Here is an 18214-nt window from a genome sequence, read left to right on the forward strand (position 1 = left end):
GCGCGCTCTGGCTGAATCCATGTTGTGCCTCCATCTTTGAAATACATTCGCCGACGCGGGACATTCCTGAAATTCAAGCTCCGCCTTTCGCGCTTTCAGAGTACACTCAAGCTGGCCGCGAGCTGAAGCCTACGGAGGTTGCATGTGTAGGCGGTATACGTCATCAAGACAGTCTAATTTCAGAATATTAACAATTATAAAGCTGACATTTATTCTTAGTTAATTGTAAATTGATGTAATATGCTTATGACTTGCGAATGTAATGCTCAGTTAATTTAAATAAACCAGGCTTGATGACGTATGCAGCCCGGATATGCGACCTGCGTTAGACTGAATCCTTCGGCCGCACGCCGAAGATAAACCTGCGATCTAATGCTTTGATTTGAAAGCCTGTTGAAGAACTATTCTCGAGGACATTAAAACAAGTCGCCAAGGAAGCGAAACAGGGATTTTAAACGACAACGCGACAGGAAAAACATCAAGACCAAAGTCAATATTGGAGTTAGTTTTCCAAGATGGGGCTCATTGGACAATGAAGTTGCTAAGTTACTTTCTTCACCACAGGTAATTCAGCATATTTGTTTACATCTATACAGTTTATGTTGTAAACTTGAACATGGGTATGCGTAACACTTGTTAGTGTAAACATGCATGTGGTTTAATGTCTTGGAACAGCCACACGCCGTCTCTCCGCCCATTTATGTAATCTGAGGTACTGAGATAAATGTTTTTCATCTTTTCTGACCTCTAACACAAACACACGGTGTACAGCGCTATTTTTAGCCTTTCATTGATAAAAGCGTCTGATCTGCGCGTCTTTCGTTTCATTTTACAAGCGTGTGAAAGTTGAGCGATCTTATTTCACCAATATCAGAGAAAGCTCTTACATATACACGGACATGTAACGTTTACTTAAACATAAGCATTGGACTCTGACATATTAGTTCGCGTCCATTTAAACCCTTCATTAATCCAGTTCATTATTAAATGACAGAGGGACTCGTCCACAGACCATCTCCTCAGTAATCTGAAGAGAAGCGGTCGAAAATGGACAAAAAGAGACGGATTTAAACACCAAGTGTAAACGTAATGTGTCTCTTGTCCACTTGTGATCTGATCGACGAAAACACATCTTAATACCAAGTTTAACAGCCCCTGTGATATTTTTCCTCGCGTCGATGAAAAAAGAAGTGTCTAAGCTACGTTTATGGTTGCTTTTTGTATGTGATTTTAAGCGGACATATCATGACAATCAGACTTTTTCCATGTTAAACATAAATCTGTGTGCTTTGATGGATCACACGCAAATGACATTGCAAATTGTTCATTTTTTTCATTGCTTTTGCTTTGTAGCTACTGGAAGCCATGTTAACCTTGGCATGACACGGCCGGGCCACCGTACGAGTTAAAACGCATTCCGAATGGGGGGGGCTAGAAAGTAATATTCAGTTGGTTGTCATATGGACCCCTTCGCGGTTCACGTCACAGGCTGTTCCCACTGCGCATGTCGGGGTCAGAAAAGTCATTACAGCTGATTGAGTTGCGTATTATTCGGTATCGTCAAAAATGCCTACTTACGTCGTGGGCTGTGAAAATCGCACAAGGTCTTCCGTTAAGTTTTCGCGATTCATGCAGAATCTCAAAAACAAAAAAATACAACATCTGCGTCTGCAAGCAATTAACGTGCAGACTGGGACAATGCAAAGATCAAAGAGGCTTGTGTTTGTAGTGCTCACTTCATTTGAGGTAAGTCATCATTTTTCAGCACTGTTAGATTAAATTATAAAGCCTAAATGGTATGAACAGTTCGACCCCGTGCTGCGCGCGCACCCGATAATCATTCAATGTTTACAAACCTTGAAGGGGTCTATAGACTTTCACCGCTTGATGGGAGTAGATCCTACACAGTGGAGCTTTAAATCAAGATGAATTTTCTTTATGAGCAAAATTACCTAATAAAAAATATATTTTTTAGAACAAAAATATACAAGTTAAGTAAATTTTTGCTTAAAACAAGCAAAAATATCTGCCAATGGGGTGAGAAAAAATTTCTTGAAATTAATGTTTAAGAAAAAGTAACATATTTCTCACCCCTTTAAATTGTTTTTTTTTTGTTTAAAACATATTTTTTCTTAGGTCATTTTGCCGATCAAGAAAATACATCTTGATTTATGGATTTTTAAATATTTTTTACTGAAAACAAGACAAAATACTAAGAAAGAAAGTAGTTTTTGCAGTGTATGGTACTGTAGCAGCAAAGTGCATGCTCACCTTTGTTAAAGGTGCAAAATAATGCATTGAAATAATGTGTTTAATTGATATTCACATAGAAGGTATGTGGCTTTATGAAGTGCAAAAATTATCCAGAGACGGTTTTACAACCCTAGGATTTGCCTTTATTATGCAATGGTTTATTATTACCTTATTTGGAAGGGTCATGAATACTAATGTTGCGCTCTGCTCTGATTGGCTGTTTCTCAGTGCAGTTCACATCAGTAGCTCTGTGTGTAAGTAGCCCTAATGTTTGAGCATGTATCTGACGAAGATACAGAATTTAAGGAATAATCAATTGTTTGGAGATAGAAATGTATGTTTCTGAGTGGTAAGTTTGTGGGTTTATTTTAGTATGGACCTGCAAAACGTAACTGTAACATCAATAGTAGAATTTCAGCCTAAAAGCTAGCATATAGCAGTAACTAGCATATATTGCTTGCTATCTCAACAGTCACAATGTTTTATTTAGCATTGTAACAACATTGTACTTAATTTAATATATAATTTAATGTTGGGGCATACATCACAGCTGTAACATCACAGTCTGTGATATGTTGAGATTGTCTTGCATGTGCAAAGTTTACATAAGAATGAGGAAAAAATAGTGTTTGTGGCTCACAATATGTCATTACAATGCACAGATCTCTTATTATTCATCTCTGCAAATACATTTTTACATGCTACGGCAGCTTTAAGGGTTAATATGTGATCCTGGGTACATCTTTTGACATTTTTTCTAACAGTGTACAGAGGATATCTTTATCTGTGCAAATGTCAAATCTACTCTCAGAGATTAAAGTTCAAGGTTGCTTATATACAACATCAACTATATATACATATGCAACTTTATCTATTTCTCACAAATGGCATTATAAAGCATTTACATTTTTTTCTATTTGAAAATGTTAATGTTTTGCAGTACACACAATTATTCAGTTTAAAACCTTTGCCCTCATTGGTTGCTTCACCGGCTTATATAGATAAAGTCCCACCCAGTTGTAATTGTCTCCACCTCGACTGAATATAAGCCAGAGTCGTGTAGAGATATGGAAAACTTTAAGCTACATGACCTGGTTGTTAAGTATCGGTCTTGATCTCCTCCAGCCAGACTTGTGAAATCTTTCTTCACAACACTGATAGAATGACTATCGTACGGCTGCTCGTGAGTCTTTTACTCTTTGGTTCATCTGAAGCTGGGAAGCTGTTGGTTATTCCTTCTGATGGCAGCCATTGGCTTGGGATGAAGCCTATTGTGGAAGATCTGGGGAGGAGAGGGAATGAGGTGGTGGTGGTCATCCCAGATGCAAGTTTGAGTATGGGTCCATCAGATCACACCACCACTCTTTCTTATACAGTGCCTTACACTAAAGCTGAATTAAGCGAGCAGTTAGAAGGCAATTTAACCACAATTCTGAACATTGAACTTTCTTCGCACCTGTCCAAGTTCCTGTGGTTCTTCCACCAAATTCGATTTCTTCAGAAGTTCATAGTAAGAAACGCAGAGGACCTGCTGTTTGATGATAACTTGATGAAGAAACTGCAAGATTACAACTTTGATGCTATTCTCACAGACCCGTTTGAACCTGTCGGAGTTATTGTTGGTGAATATCTCTCAATTCCAGCTATTTATATGCAAATAAACCTTCCTTGTGGCATTGACACTCTTGCCAGCCAATGCCCAAGTCCACCCTCCTATGTTCCTCAGCGTAACACCCACTTTTCAGACCATATGAATTTTGGGCAGAGGTGTGTGAACCTGGTAAGAAGTCTCCTGCAGCACACGGCCTGTAAAGTTTTACATGCTAATGCGGATGAGATTGCAACACGTTTACTTCGCCGAAAAGCATCAGTGATGGAGATCATGAGCCGTGCTGCTCTCTGGTTTATGCGATTTGACTTTGCGTTTGAATTTCCACGGCCAGTGATGCCCAACATGATCATGATTGGGGGGATGGCAGCCAAGAAACCCAAACCTTTATCACAAGTAAGGTCTTTTAAAAAAAAAACATGCTATAGTTCAACTTATTGGTGCTGTTTGACACAAACATCTGATTTTTATTTAATACTGTCTGTCAATATCATGGACTGTAAAATATTGCAGAGAAGCCACAATTCACAATAACATGAATATTCTGTAGAGTTACAGTATAATTCCATGAGATGGGTCCCATTAACACCTTCGAAACAGCTTTGTTTTTATCACCAATGGCCCCAATAAATTCTGTTTATTAAATTGGGTTTATGGTAAAAAACACATTATTTTCTCATACAGTACATTTTTGTTGCTCCAGATATCCCTGTCTTCCTCAAACGCTCTGATTTGTTACAAAGCTCATCGATCTGAAAAGCGTTGTGTCCTCGATTGGCCAGCTTACCAGTATGTACTGTAGTTATTGGCCTTAATACCTCTGACATCAGCAAGACATGTGACGCTCCTTACCATGTTTTGAAGATTAGCTCACAATGCAATGCTAACAGAAGTTAATATCGTCTTTACTACAGTACGAGCTGAAACTGATCCAGAAAATGCAGATTTAACTATTATCTGATTCATGATGTAAAATTATGAATCAGATAATAGTTGCTCTTTAATATAAAACATGCTAAACATTGTTTGATAGTTGGCAGGACGTTGATTTGGTGGGGCTGTATATGTTTAATTATATAAGAGTTTATCTCTGGGGCAGTAAGGCAAAGTGCAGTTTCACCTATGGTAAAGTTGACATCTGCCACAGTGAGATAAGTTGTCATTAATTATTTCCTATACCAGCACCCTTTGTTATATATCAGCTAATTTTAGTCTTTTAGTTGGAGCAGATGAATGCATATATTTGTCAATCTTAAGATCAATAAGGATTATAAAGAAAATCATAAAAACTGATATCAGCATTTAAATCTTATCTTTTCATACCCGGCATCATGGCCAAACTTGACCGACATGTCAAACAACCAATCACAGTTTGTTTCATCTAGCGTCACGTTTCGGACTCCCCACAATAACGAGTCGGCTGGCAACAAGTCAGTTATTGAAATAACCAGCCACAACTGAATAGCATCTAAATAAACACTATAGAACAACGTTGTGCACTTCATCAACAGCCACACCAATGAGACGCTCCCGTTAAACGTCTGTTTGAAGCATATCTCTTCACTTTTTAACACATACAAGCAATTCAGGAGAACCGAACTTTTTGCTTCCACTAACTGCCTCAAGCAAAACTCTTGGACGTCTTTTTGAGAGTTTATGCCGCGAACTTTGCATATTTTGAGAATCCAATGTTTAACTGATCATAATAACTGGTCATTATTATACAAACTAATCACTCAAAAATAATCACTCGCGTTTCCTGGAAATCCGGTTTATTTAAATGAATCAAAAGACGACTTCGACATTCCCACAGGGTTTCCAGGAAAGTGTACGATAAACATCAGACGTTTAGCCAACATTCTGTGGGCATGACGTCTGAGGCTGAGACTACCAATTGGCCTAATAATCATCCCCTCATAAACCAATTGGCTATATAACTTTGTCTCCTCTCCACCAATAAGCTGGTGTTTGGTGGGCATTCTGGTGCAATATGGCTGCCGTCGCATCATCCAGGTGGATTCTGCACCCCCTTCACTAAATGACAGTGCTGTGGTTGGATAGTGTAGATTAAGGGGCGGTATTATGCCCTTCTGACTTCAAAAGTGGAGCCAAATTTTAATGGGCTATTTTTTCACATGCTTGCAGAAAACTGTTTACCAAAACTGAGTTACTGGTAGAAGCACTGAGGACTAGCACTTAGATTTTCATGATATGTCACCTTTAAAATAACCATATTTGCCCACCTTCAAAGGACCTTTTGTGCAACAGAAAGGGTCTGTGGACGTCAGGCAGTTTTTATGGAACCATACAGCCTGACTTTTGGGATTTTTTCGCATATGCTTTTATCAAAAGCGGCTTACAAATAAGATAACTTAACATTTTGTCTAAAGAGGCAACAATAAGTGTAGTTTTGGAAGCTATGTTTACATGTTGTAGCTATAAAATCGGACAGTTCGGTGTTAGTTAAGTGAACGCAGAAAACGCTTGTTTTGTGGGCTGATTGAAAAACACGAGAAGAAGAAGCGGTTTTGGATAACCAGGTTTTGGATATTTCCTAGACGGCATATGAATTACTTTCGGGTGGTTTGGGGAATTTTGTCAAGGCTTATTGTCTAATGTTACCTATCGTTGGGCTAACTATGATTAGCAATGTGAGACCATTCAAAGGATGTCTCACACATCTATCACTGTAACATTTAAGCTAAACAATATTGAAGGTTTGCAACTTTTCACCTATAAAACAGAAACTTGCTGATTTGTACTAGATAAAACCAACACACCAGTAAATATGTATAGGTTATTTTACCTGATATGAAGTGTGCACTGCAAAAACAAGCATTATTTATGAACATCCCCATCCAGTCTGTATTCCGTATTGTAGGTATGTGACAAAAATTTTAAACATGGTTAAATGCTAAAACTAGTTGTTCAGATAGAAAGAGCTTGAAAAAAACTTTAAAATGACACCAAGACCATATCTATGGGTTTAAGAATAACAAAATACTGGCCATTTGAAACTCGAAAATCATCACCTTATTTTGTCCCATTGTTTTCCATTTTGCGGGTGGTAAAACAACCTGTTCAAATTCATTGAAATTTCGTTAATTTGTAGTTTAGCAATTAAACTAAATATATATTACAATTTCAAGAAAAGTTTTGTCGAGAGGAACCAAACTTACAGCCGCGACAGCAAAACGTACTGCATATTGCATTCAACCACAATTGTCGTCTTGATTTTTGTGAAAGAATGTGTGGCAGGATCCGGTAAAACTTTAGTTTTGAACTAAAAGTGCTGTTCCTTCTGGCAGCCAAAACACAACATGATGACAATTTAAAGTCAAAACCTCAAACTTTTAACGCGCCTGCTATGGGTTCCTATTTATTTTTTTGCATGCTCAGACAGGAAAGGTCTGATTTACCTGTTTTGTACCTGCTTGACAGAGTGTTTTTTGTGATATAGTAAATTTTAGCTGGTCATCGAACAACACCCTCGGGTTCCTCACGGACTTAGTAGTTAGAGTTGAAGAACCTTGTTAAATGGTGAAGTGGTGTTTTTTTAATGTGTTGGCAGTGATTTGAGTTGAATCTGATGTTTCTTCATCCAGGACGAGATGTCTAGAAAGAAAGCAGAGATACGAGCAAAACAACCTTTATCTTTAAAAGTGTAAGAAATCTTTAATCCATGTACAATATAGAGAGTTTATCTCAATTTTTTAACTTTTAAACGTTTCAACCTTACAAAATGTAGCATTCATTTATTTTATGGACACACTCTGTTATCTATTAACAAAATGCTGATAAGTTTGAGCGTGCTGCATAAGAAGTGCAAGTTGAACCTGTGTGGTAATAGTGTGTGGACATCATACTTATTCATATTCAACTGTTCACTTCTTTCACACCACTGATAGAATGGCTATCGTACGGTTGCTCGTGAGTCTCTTACTCTTTGATTCAGTTGAAGCTGGGAAGCTGTTAGTTATTCCTTCTGATGGCAGTCACTGGCTTGGAATGAAGCCTATTATTGAAGAGCTGGGGAGGAGAGGGAATGAGGTCGTGGTGGTCATCCCAGATGCAAGTTTGAGTATGGGTCCGTCAGATCACACCACAACTCTTTCTTATACAGTGCCTTACACCAAAGCTGAACTAGAAGAGAATTTAGCAGGCAAAGTAGACATTATTCTGAGTATTGATATGTCTACAGACCTGGCCAGGTTTCAGACATACTTCTTCTCGCTGGGTATGCTACAACCATTTATAGTGAGGAACGCAGAGAGCCTGCTTTTCAACAAGGACCTGATGAAGAAACTGAAAGACTACAACTTTGATGCTATTCTCACAGACCCGTTTGAACCTTTTGGAGTTATTGTTGGTGAATATCTCTCCATTCCAGCTATTTACATGCAAATAAATCATCCATGTGGGGCCGACACTCTTGCCGGTCAATGCCCAACTCCAGCCTCCTATGTTCCTCAATTTTTTACTCAATTTACTGACCACATGTCTTTTTGGCAAAGAAGTGTGAACCTGGTAAGGACTCTGCTGCAACCCATGGCTTGTGATTGTTTATTTGCTCAAGCAGATGAGATTGCCTCACGTGTACTTAAGAGAAAAACCTCTGTGGTGGAGATCATGAGCCGTGCTGCTCTCTGGTTTATGCGATTTGACTTTGCCTTTGAATTTCCACGCCCAGTGATGCCCAACATGATCATGATTGGAGGGATGGCAGCCAAGAAAATAAAACCTTTGTCACAAGTAAGCCATCATTGTAAATTTTACATACTATAGTTCCAGTGCAGAATTATAAGTCCGGCAACTTTGCCTTTGCCATTACACAATTGTTAATTGTCATTGCCATTGAAAGCAAATACGCAAGACTACAATTGCCAATAAGTTAAGAATTCTGTCTTGTTACAGCAGACATTCAACAGCAGACTCACTTTGTTTTACTCCTCATTTTGTAAGTTGCTTTGGATAAAAGATTATCTTACAGTATTTTGACAATTGTTCATCATTCCAAAGCAGCTTCACATGAAATAGAAAAAAATATACAGAAAACCAAATAACAACAAAACATGACAGTTTTTTAATTGGATGGAGTATTTGATGTTACATGGAGTTGAATATGAACATGAATATGAACAAAAATCTATTTAAAATTGTATTTATCTACCACTTGTAGTAAATCTAAACCCATATTTGTATGAAAGTTGAGTTCAAGTTTAATACAAGTATTAAAGGCGCTCTAAGCGAATTGAAGCGTTTTAGACCATAAAACATTTTTTGTTACATACCGGAAAAATCTCCTCACTATCTGCTTGCTGCCTGTCCGCTGATCAAACTGTAAAAAAACGCGATCTCTGTAGACAGCCCAGGCTTCACAAACGGCAATATCAACAAGTGGCCAAACCTAGCATCACAAAACAAAACAAAGTATTCCAGCCAATAAACGACAAGAAGGATTTGGGGGTGGGGGTTGGGCGCGTTCATGAAAGCACGCAAGGGAGGGGGAGGAGTTAGCTACGCTCCGTCTATTTGAAAACAGTTCCAAACGTCAACAATAACTAACGTCTCGCAGATTCGCTTAGAGAGTTTTTAATTAAATAAATTTTTAATACAGAGAAAGAATGTTAAAAGTGCATTTTGGTTCATATTGGTGGTGTCTCAAAATAGCACAAATAAGTAAACTTAGATAATCTTAAGAACAGCTTTAAAAGTACTAAACAAGAATTTTTAGTATATAAACTACAAAATTAGCGTGTGAAAATAGAGAACTTTATGGAAGTGTACTACTTTTTTATCTGGGATGTCTCATAAACCCTAAAAAGTAATCCTCAAACCAGCAATCGTACCTAGAGGGTGTTTGTCTGAACTTTTGATCTCTTAAATGTTAGTGTTTATATAAATAATCCCCAGCAAATGAAATATCTGGTCATTGTATAAGTGGACAGACATGCTCTGTTAATTATTTACAGAATGAAGAAAATAGTGTGCTGCATGAGCTGTGGATGTTGTTTTACTATTATTTGTTTTGTTTGTTTTACTTTATTTCTATATTATATAATGGCAAGAGATAAACAATGTTTTAGTTTTAGTGTTTAATTATGTGTTTAACTTAAATATCAAAACTTAACAGTACTAACATGCAAGCTGCAAACTGCAGACATTCTTTTGAACGTAGTCCACTTTGAAATGTGATACTTTAACCTGTTTGGTAACATTGTGTGCACGTCACACCCTTAAGCTCATTCCGTTCTTTCACACCACTGCTAGCACAGTATGTTTATCGTACGGTTGCTCGTGAGTCTATTACTCTTTGGTTCAGTTGAAGCTGGGAAGCTGTTAGTTATTCCTTCAGATGGCAGCCACTGGCTTGGGATGAAGCCTATTGTGGAAGAGCTGGGAAGGAGAGGGAATCAGGTGGTGGTGGTCATCCCAGATGCAAGTTTGAGTATGGGTCCATCAGATCACACCACCACTCTTTCTTATCCAGTGACTTACACTAAAGCTGAAGTTGAAGAGGACTTAACAAATCAATTAAACACTATTCTGAGTATCGATATGTCTACAGATCTGGCCAGGTTTCGAACATTCTTTATCTCACTGGATCTTCTACAAAGGTTTATTGTGAGGAGCGCAGAGAGTCTGCTTTTCAACAAAGACCTGATGAAGAAACTGAAAGACTACAACTTTGACGCTATTCTCACAGACCCGTTTGAACCTGTCGGAGTTATTGTTGGTGAATGTCTCTCCATTCCAGCTATTTATATGCAAATAAACCTTCCTTGTGGCGTTGACACTCTTGCTAGTCAATGCCCAAGTCCACTTTCTTATGTTCCTCAACCTTTAACACATTTTACTAATAACATGAGTTTTTGGCAAAGAAGTGTGAACCTGGTAAGGACTCTGCTGCAACCCATGGCTTGTGGATATTTATTTACTCATGCAGATGAGATTGCCTCACGTGTACTTAAGAGAAAAACCTCTGTGATGGAGATCATGAGCCGTGCTGCTCTCTGGTTTATGCGTTTTGACTTTGCCTTTGAATTTCCACGGCCAGTGATGCCCAACATGATCATGATTGGAGGGATGGCAGCCAAGAAATTAAAACCTTTGTCACAAGTAAGCCCTCATAGTAAATTTGACACATAGTTCCACTGCAGAATTATTAGTGATGTAACTCTGCCTTTGCCATAAAACAATTTTTCCACGGTCATTGACAGTGAAAATAGGAAGCAAATGGCAGAGAAACCACAATAGCCAACAAGTTAATAATTCTGTCCTCTTACAGCAGACATTCAAGAGCAGACTTTCTTCTTTTTACTACTCATTTTGTAATGTGTTTGGATAAAAAAGAGTCAACATAATGTTCATCGTCACTGTCAGGCCCACCAACCTGTTGGAGAGTCACATATTGTTTATTTTGCTAGAGCTGTTAACCTCCATCTGCTGATAGACACAACAATATGCTTCTTCTAAATTATGAAGATGCAATAAAGATTGTAAATTGCAAAACAGGAAACAACCTAAGTGATTATGATTGACACTAAGGTTTATCGGACACTTTAATTGGACACTACAATCATTCATATGAAAAGAATTCAGTGTTGCTTATCAGCATCAATCCCACAGAGTGTTGGATGAACAGCTGATGCATAAAGCCCAATTTATACCTCTGCGTCGAGTGTAGGACATAGCTTACGCATAGGCGTGTACCCTACGCTGTAGCCTTATGCACCCCTGCCCAAAAATTAAACAATAATGTCAATTTTACACAGAGTGCAAGCACTGTGATTGGTCTGCTGGAAACGTTAGCAATATATAGCGTCACATTTCATCATGCATCTTACCTCTTACAATAGGAGTTATTCGATCTACGTCATCAATGTTCGCACCGGCCAAGTTGTTGACATAGAACTGTCAGTCTGTCAATTGACAAGCGAGGCAGCGTGGGTGTTATTATCGATGTAATATTTTTAAACCGCGCGATGGTGTGTGGTTTAAAACACGGCTGTTCCAACAACAGCAAAAAAAAAAACGGAATTCGTTTTTATGCGATACTGACTGTCAGAAAACATGAAAGGAATGAGACAGAGGAAATGAACCAGCGAAGGAGAGACTCCCAACAGCAAAGTCTGTCCCCATCATTTTACCACAGGTAACGTTAGGGATATATACCTCACAGCAAAGTCTGTCCCCATAATTTGATCATAATTTTATTAGTATTTATAACTGTTATGCCAAACGGTAAGAGATTACACAAACTATTAGATTCACTGTTTAGAGTTACGTGAAACGCAGCATGTTGAGGACATCTGCAAAAGTTTTTCTTACAAGCAATATTAAAGGCAAGTGATTTGCGCGAGTGCCGTGAGCGAATTAGCATAAACGTATTGTTTGGTGATGTGGACGATGATATAGTTACCGTTATAGTTATCGTTATAATGTGAACGGCCCTTCAGTGCTTGTATGATGTATGCGGATACTGTATGAACGATATAGTTATAAATATCCGGATAAGTTACGGCTGGCAATAAGGACGGATCTTTACTTAAGGCTATTGGGTCTATTTGATATGGTTCCACACCAATCAAGCTCATCTTCTCTTAATACCGACGAGATGAAGCCATAAGGCTACTGCTCCCCTCAACTCAAATCTACGTGTGGCTAGGGGCAGGACAGATGTCATGTCAACAATATGGCCGCGGTTACCGATTTCCGGTGTTTGCGAATAAGCCCTATACTAATTTAATAGTAATTTTATTTATTAACTAATTTTATTTAATAATAATTTTACTGTTGATTTGTTTTACTTGATTTTTATGTTCTATAATGGCAAGAGAAAACAATGTAATTTTGGTGTTTAATTATGCGTTTTATTCAAATATGTTGTGCGACAAACTGGTAGGTAATATGATAAACCGTTAGAATATTGTAAACCGATAGAGATGTTGGACTCTATACATTTATTTAGTCTCTATCAAGGTTACGTGCCCACATCACGTTTCTGTACGCATTGGGGGAACACGCCCGGATTTTGGGAGTTTGGCTTGTTCACCGTGTCCCCCGGAGTCGGATGGGTCCGTCCATGCCTTTCTCATCTCTGTGCGTGCTGTGGCTCTGTCTGACGCGGTCCCCGCTAGCTTAGCTTAGCACAAAGTCTGGAAGTAAATGGCTCCAGCTAGTAAACTGCTCCCAATAAGTGCCAAAATAACGCGAACATTTTCCTATTTATGTGTTGTGATTTGTATAGTCACACCATGTACAAATAACAAGGTGATATAAGACACAGCGATCTTTTAACAGTATACATACTGGGAACTATATTCTCAGAAGATGAAGCACTGCTACTTGGGCGGAGTGATTTGCACAACTCTGACCGAACTCTCTGCTCCTCACCAGGGGCTTCTCGGGTGCTGCGAGCAAATCACTCTGCCCATGTAACAGTACTTCGTCTTCTGAGAATATAGTTCCCAGTATGTATACTGTTAAAAGATCGCTGTGTCTCATATCACCTTGTTATTTGTACATTGTGTAACTATACAAATCACAACACAAATAGGAAAATGTTTGCGTTATTTTGTCACTTATTGGGAGCAGTTTGCTAGCTGGAGCCATTCAGTTCCAGACTTTGTGCTGCTAAGCTAAGCCAGCGGGGGCTGCGTCAGACAGAGTTGCAGCACGCATTGAGATGAGAAAGGTATGTATGGACTTATCTAACTCTAAAGGATACGGTGAATAAGCTAAATTCCCAAAATCTGGGCGTGTTCCTTTAAAATGTAACATTTGTACATGTATTTAAGCACCCACCGTCGTTTTGGTTCTAAGCCATTGAAACACAAACAACAGTGCTAAATGCGCATGCTGTTTCTGTGTAAGAGGAGCATGCAAGCAGCTCATCAGCTGCTTATTGCTTATTGACCTTAAATACATATATGCGTCAAAATTCTCGTCTTTGCAAGTATCCTCATAAACATGACCATTTAGTCGTAAGAGAAATAAACAGCTGAAAAAGAAAATGCATGTGTAACAGTATCCGGACTTTGGTCTTAAAGTGGAACTTACCTAATTTTGCTCCTGTCTGTCATTCATGTCAATCAAACAGCATTAAGAAAAAAATCTCTCACTGTTTTCAACTAAATCACTTTTCTGCCTTTAATCAGATATATTAAGAATTATGAAAATTATATGGTATTAAATTAATAACATAAAAACCTTATTAAAAGAAAAAGAAAACTACTGTGATACATATTGTTATCATGATATAAAATTAATCCTATCATAATATAAGATTTTGGTCATACTGTCATCTTTACAAACTTTACAGTACTAACATGCAATCTGCAAACTGCAGAAACTCTTTGGACATAGTCCACTTTGAATTGTGGTACTTTAACCTTTATGGTAGTATTGTGTGCACACGTTCTTAATCTCATTCAGCTGTTGACTTCTTTCACACCACTGATAGAATGACTATCGTACGATTGCTTGTGAGTCTCTTACTCTTTGGTTCAGCTGAAGCTGGAAAGCTGTTGGTTATTCCGTCAGATGGCAGTCACTGGCGGGGGATGAAGCCTATTGTGGAAGAGCTGGGAAGAAGAGGGAATCAGGTGGTGGTGGTCATCCCAGATGCAAGTCTGAGTATGGGTCCATCAGATCACACCACCACTCTTTCTTATCCAGTGCCTTACACTAAAGCTGAGCTAGAAGGGAACTTAGCGGCAGATTTAAACAACATTCTGAGTACTGATGTGTCTACAGACCTGGCCAGGTTTCAGACATTCATCTTCACACTGGATTTTCTAAAAACGTTTACAGTGAGAAATGCGGAAAGTCTACTTTTCAACAAGGACCTGATGAAGAAACTGAAAGAGTACAACTTTGATGCCATTCTCACCGATCCATTTGAGCCTGTTGGAGTTATTGTTGGTGAATATCTCTCCATTCCAGCTATTTACATGCAAATAAATCATCCATGTGGGGTCGACACTCTTGCCGGTCAATGCCCAACTCCAGCCTCCTATGTTCCTCAACCTTTTACTCAATTTACTGACCACATGTCTTTTTGGCAAAGAAGTGTGAATCTGGTATACACTTTACTGCAACCCATGGCTTGTGGATCTATATTTACTCAAGCAGATGAGATTGCTTCACGTTTACTTCAAAGAAAATCATCCATGGTAGAGATCATGAGCCGTGCTGCTCTCTGGTTTATGCGATTCGACTTTGCTTTGGAATTCCCACGTCCAGTGATGCCCAACATGATCATGATTGGAGCCACACTTAGCCACAAACCAAATCCTCTGCCAGAAGTGAGTCTTTATAATTAAATTCTTACTTGGTCTCAATGTTAATACGTATCAATACGTAACTTTCGAAAACACAAAATATACTTTTTATATTAAATTGCAGTGTACAATGTAGACGTATTTAATCGTAGCATTATTAAATTTGTACAGCTACAAAACGTAAAACAATTGCAAAACTTTCATACCATAAAGATTGCTGTATAATTTCACTTTAACAATTTTTTCGATAATGTTACCAACTCTACCCCAAACCCTTTTTTATACAAAACATTTTTAAATACATAATGTATTTTTTTATATTATGCAACGTAATGGACAGAAATGTGTAGGAACATTTTAGTAACAATAGTAACATATAGCAATTAAAAGATAGATTAAGCCGCAAGTACAGTACTACTCCTAAACCTACCCAAACAGTTAATTAAAATCATGTACTGTTAGAAATAAAAGCCATAATAGACAGACTGTAATCACAATAACTTATGTATTGCGAAATTTCAAGAACCAATAAGCGTTTGATATCACTCCGTAAAGCAATGTGTCGTAAAGCTTCTTGAGGCGCAATATTTGAATTTGAATGCATAACGAACGTGAGATTTGACGTTATAGTCACTGCTGAGAACCAGAATCAAGTTTGCTGGATAAATGGAAAAAAGTATCTGTTCCTCGCAACCGTATGCATTTTAAATGTGGATTACAGTGAATTAATAAATTAACATATTTTGTGAATTTACGTATGTTGTGTTTTGATGTAATTATTATTGCATGGGAGAATACGCCTTTTGTGTGTTATTGCAAAATTCATAATATTTATGAATAGGAATATGTACAAGTTTGTACGTTTATAAAGCTGTTATTACAAGAATAATTAACGTATTAGTCCTGTCAACACATCAATACAGGAGTATGTAGTGTGTAGGCCAGGAGAGGTATTGCAAGTTTTTGTACCTGTATGACTCAAATGAACTTTTTATTTGACTGTGCAGGCTCGCTAAAGTGTAAGAAAATATAGTATACTTGGGCCTTTACACAATTACATGATACAAGTGCTTCAGACGATACACCTTATATTTTCTAATCTCTGTGATTAATTTGGAATAAAAATAACCAATAAGTGTGCAGGAGATAGCAGAGTTATATTTCTAGCAAATCCCAGTACTGGATATCCCAAGTTAGAGTATACATGAGAAGAAAACTTATAAAGACTGAAAAAAGCAGCAGGTAATTTAATTGCCTTGGTATTGTTGTTGTAGCTTTTCTGTTGTGTTCAAATCAGATTGAAAGGTTTTTGGTAATCTTAATTCAGAGAAATCTCTAGTGGAGGTTCTGAGAACTCTTGCTTCATTTTTATTGGTACACAGATAAAGACATTATTTTTCATGTGTATCTCGTCCTCAATTTTAAATGAACTAAATATATATGCATAGGTCTGCTTAAAGGGGATTTGTTAAAATGTAAAAAGAATGTTTTTCATGAAGCAAAAGGCTTACAGAATACATTGTTATCAAACACATGCGCAATAGTTTTATTTATGTATGCCTTCATCTGATTGTCAGCTCTTTTGTCCAACATAAAGCAACCTTTACAACATTTCCTGCAAAGAAATCAAAGCAACCGCAAAAAAAATCATTCATTAAGATTTCATTCATTCAGAACCCTCTGTGAGAGTTCATGAGTTGCGTGACAGCCATGTGTTTACAAGCACTTTGAGCTATTCCTACTACTGCAATGCCACAGTGACTTGCAGAATTGTTTTCACCTCTATATGCCTATTTTGAAACAACTTTAACCTATTATGTATGGCTTTTACAAATGGCCTGTTTAAAAAAATATTAACCTGAAGCAGACACTTGCTCCTCTTTACCTTTGTGTTGAGAAAGTAATCTGCAGATAACTCTTATGACAGTTCTTTTGAAATTATTAACTCAGAGTGACAATCCATTTTTTAGGTCTGTGCCTATTATGTGACATTGAAGGTTATGCAAACTATCCACGTGCACTTGCCCCTTAGTCTAGTTTTAAGGCCACTCCTCTTTTAAAATCATTACCAGTCCATTGCCAGTGCTTTTCATTGTGTTCACCTCTGTGTTTGAGACATGGTGAGAGCACTGAGTATTACTGTTCTGGGCATTATAGCCTGGCTATGCTGCTTCTCTTCGGAGACCGTGCAGGCGGGAAAAGTTCTTGTCATACCGATGGATGGCAGTCATTGGCTTAGCATGAAGATTCTGGTGGAGGAGTTATCTCAGCGGGGTCATGAGATGGTGGTCCTGATACCTGAGACCAGTATACTGATTAGGGGTACTGGTAATTACATCACTAAGAGTCATCCTGTGCCGTACACCAATGCCGAGTTAAACTTTAACTTGGACAACATAAGGAAGATGGCGTTCGAGAAGCCCCCGGATTTCATGAGTATTTTTACCAATGTGGCGAGATTGATTGAATTCACCAACTTGCAGGTGAAAGGATGCGAGATGCTGCTGTACAATGAGACCCTGATGAAGAGTTTGAGAGAGATTGGCTTCGATGCTTTGCTTACAGATCCTTTCCTGCCATGTGGCAGCATCATCTCTCAAAACTTTTCGATTCCCGCCGTTTACTTCTTGCGCGGGATTCCCTGTCGGCTGGACGAGGCGGCGAGTAAATGCCCCACACCTCCATCTTTTGTCCCACGGTTCTTCACCGGTTATTCAGATAAGATGACTTTCCATCAGAGAATACACAACATGATTATGACAATGGTGGAATCTTTTCTCTGCACGAAATTGTTTGCGAGCTCCGATGAACTGGCCAGAAGATATCTGCAGAAAGACACTACTTACAAAGAGCTTTTAAGTCACGGTGCAGTCTGGCTTCTAAGGTACGACTTTACCTTCGAGTACCCCAGACCCTTAATGCCTAACATGGTCCAAATAGGTGGCCTTAACTGTGCTAAGAGAGGTCCTTTATCAAAGGTAAGCAATTCACGTTGAATGACATGAACTTTGACTTTTTCATTCAGTGGTCAGGTTCACAAAATGAAAATTGTTTACATTGTCATACC

General features: G+C 38.2%; 2 protein-coding genes across 7 annotated transcripts in view; both read left to right on the forward strand.

The window, feature by feature from the left end:
- Positions 1-18214, forward strand: part of LOC129451590 (UDP-glucuronosyltransferase) — a 40112-nt gene that overhangs the window by 19431 nt on the left and 2467 nt on the right. The window contains exon 1 of one of the 6 annotated variants that reach the window (XM_055214872.2): positions 3401-4258. The exons of 2 other annotated variants lie outside the window; for them this stretch is intronic. In XM_055214872.2, coding sequence (XP_055070847.2) covers positions 3416-4258 — 843 coding nt within the window. In that variant the 5' untranslated portion in view covers positions 3401-3415. Of the gene's footprint in view, positions 1-3400; positions 4259-7771; positions 8615-10123; positions 10982-17225; positions 18126-18214 lie in introns of those variants that run through there. 3 more of the 6 variants (XM_055214870.2, XM_055214869.2, XM_055214867.2) reach the window with 3 other exon arrangements.
- Positions 13613-15189, forward strand: LOC129451592 (UDP-glucuronosyltransferase 1A5-like). Its single transcript, XM_055214874.2, has one exon. It carries the CDS (start codon positions 14329-14331, stop codon positions 15187-15189), a length of 861 nt encoding a protein of 286 aa, XP_055070849.2. The 5' UTR covers positions 13613-14328.

The sequence above is a fragment of the Misgurnus anguillicaudatus genome, chromosome 17, assembly GCF_027580225.2.
Source record: "Misgurnus anguillicaudatus chromosome 17, ASM2758022v2, whole genome shotgun sequence".
Taxonomy (NCBI): Eukaryota; Metazoa; Chordata; class Actinopteri; order Cypriniformes; family Cobitidae; genus Misgurnus; species Misgurnus anguillicaudatus.

Coding starts and splice junctions, on each gene's coding strand:
- LOC129451592 (XM_055214874.2), top strand. CDS start 14,329: ATGACTATCGTACGATTGCTTGTGAGTCTCTTACTCTTTGGTTCAGCT.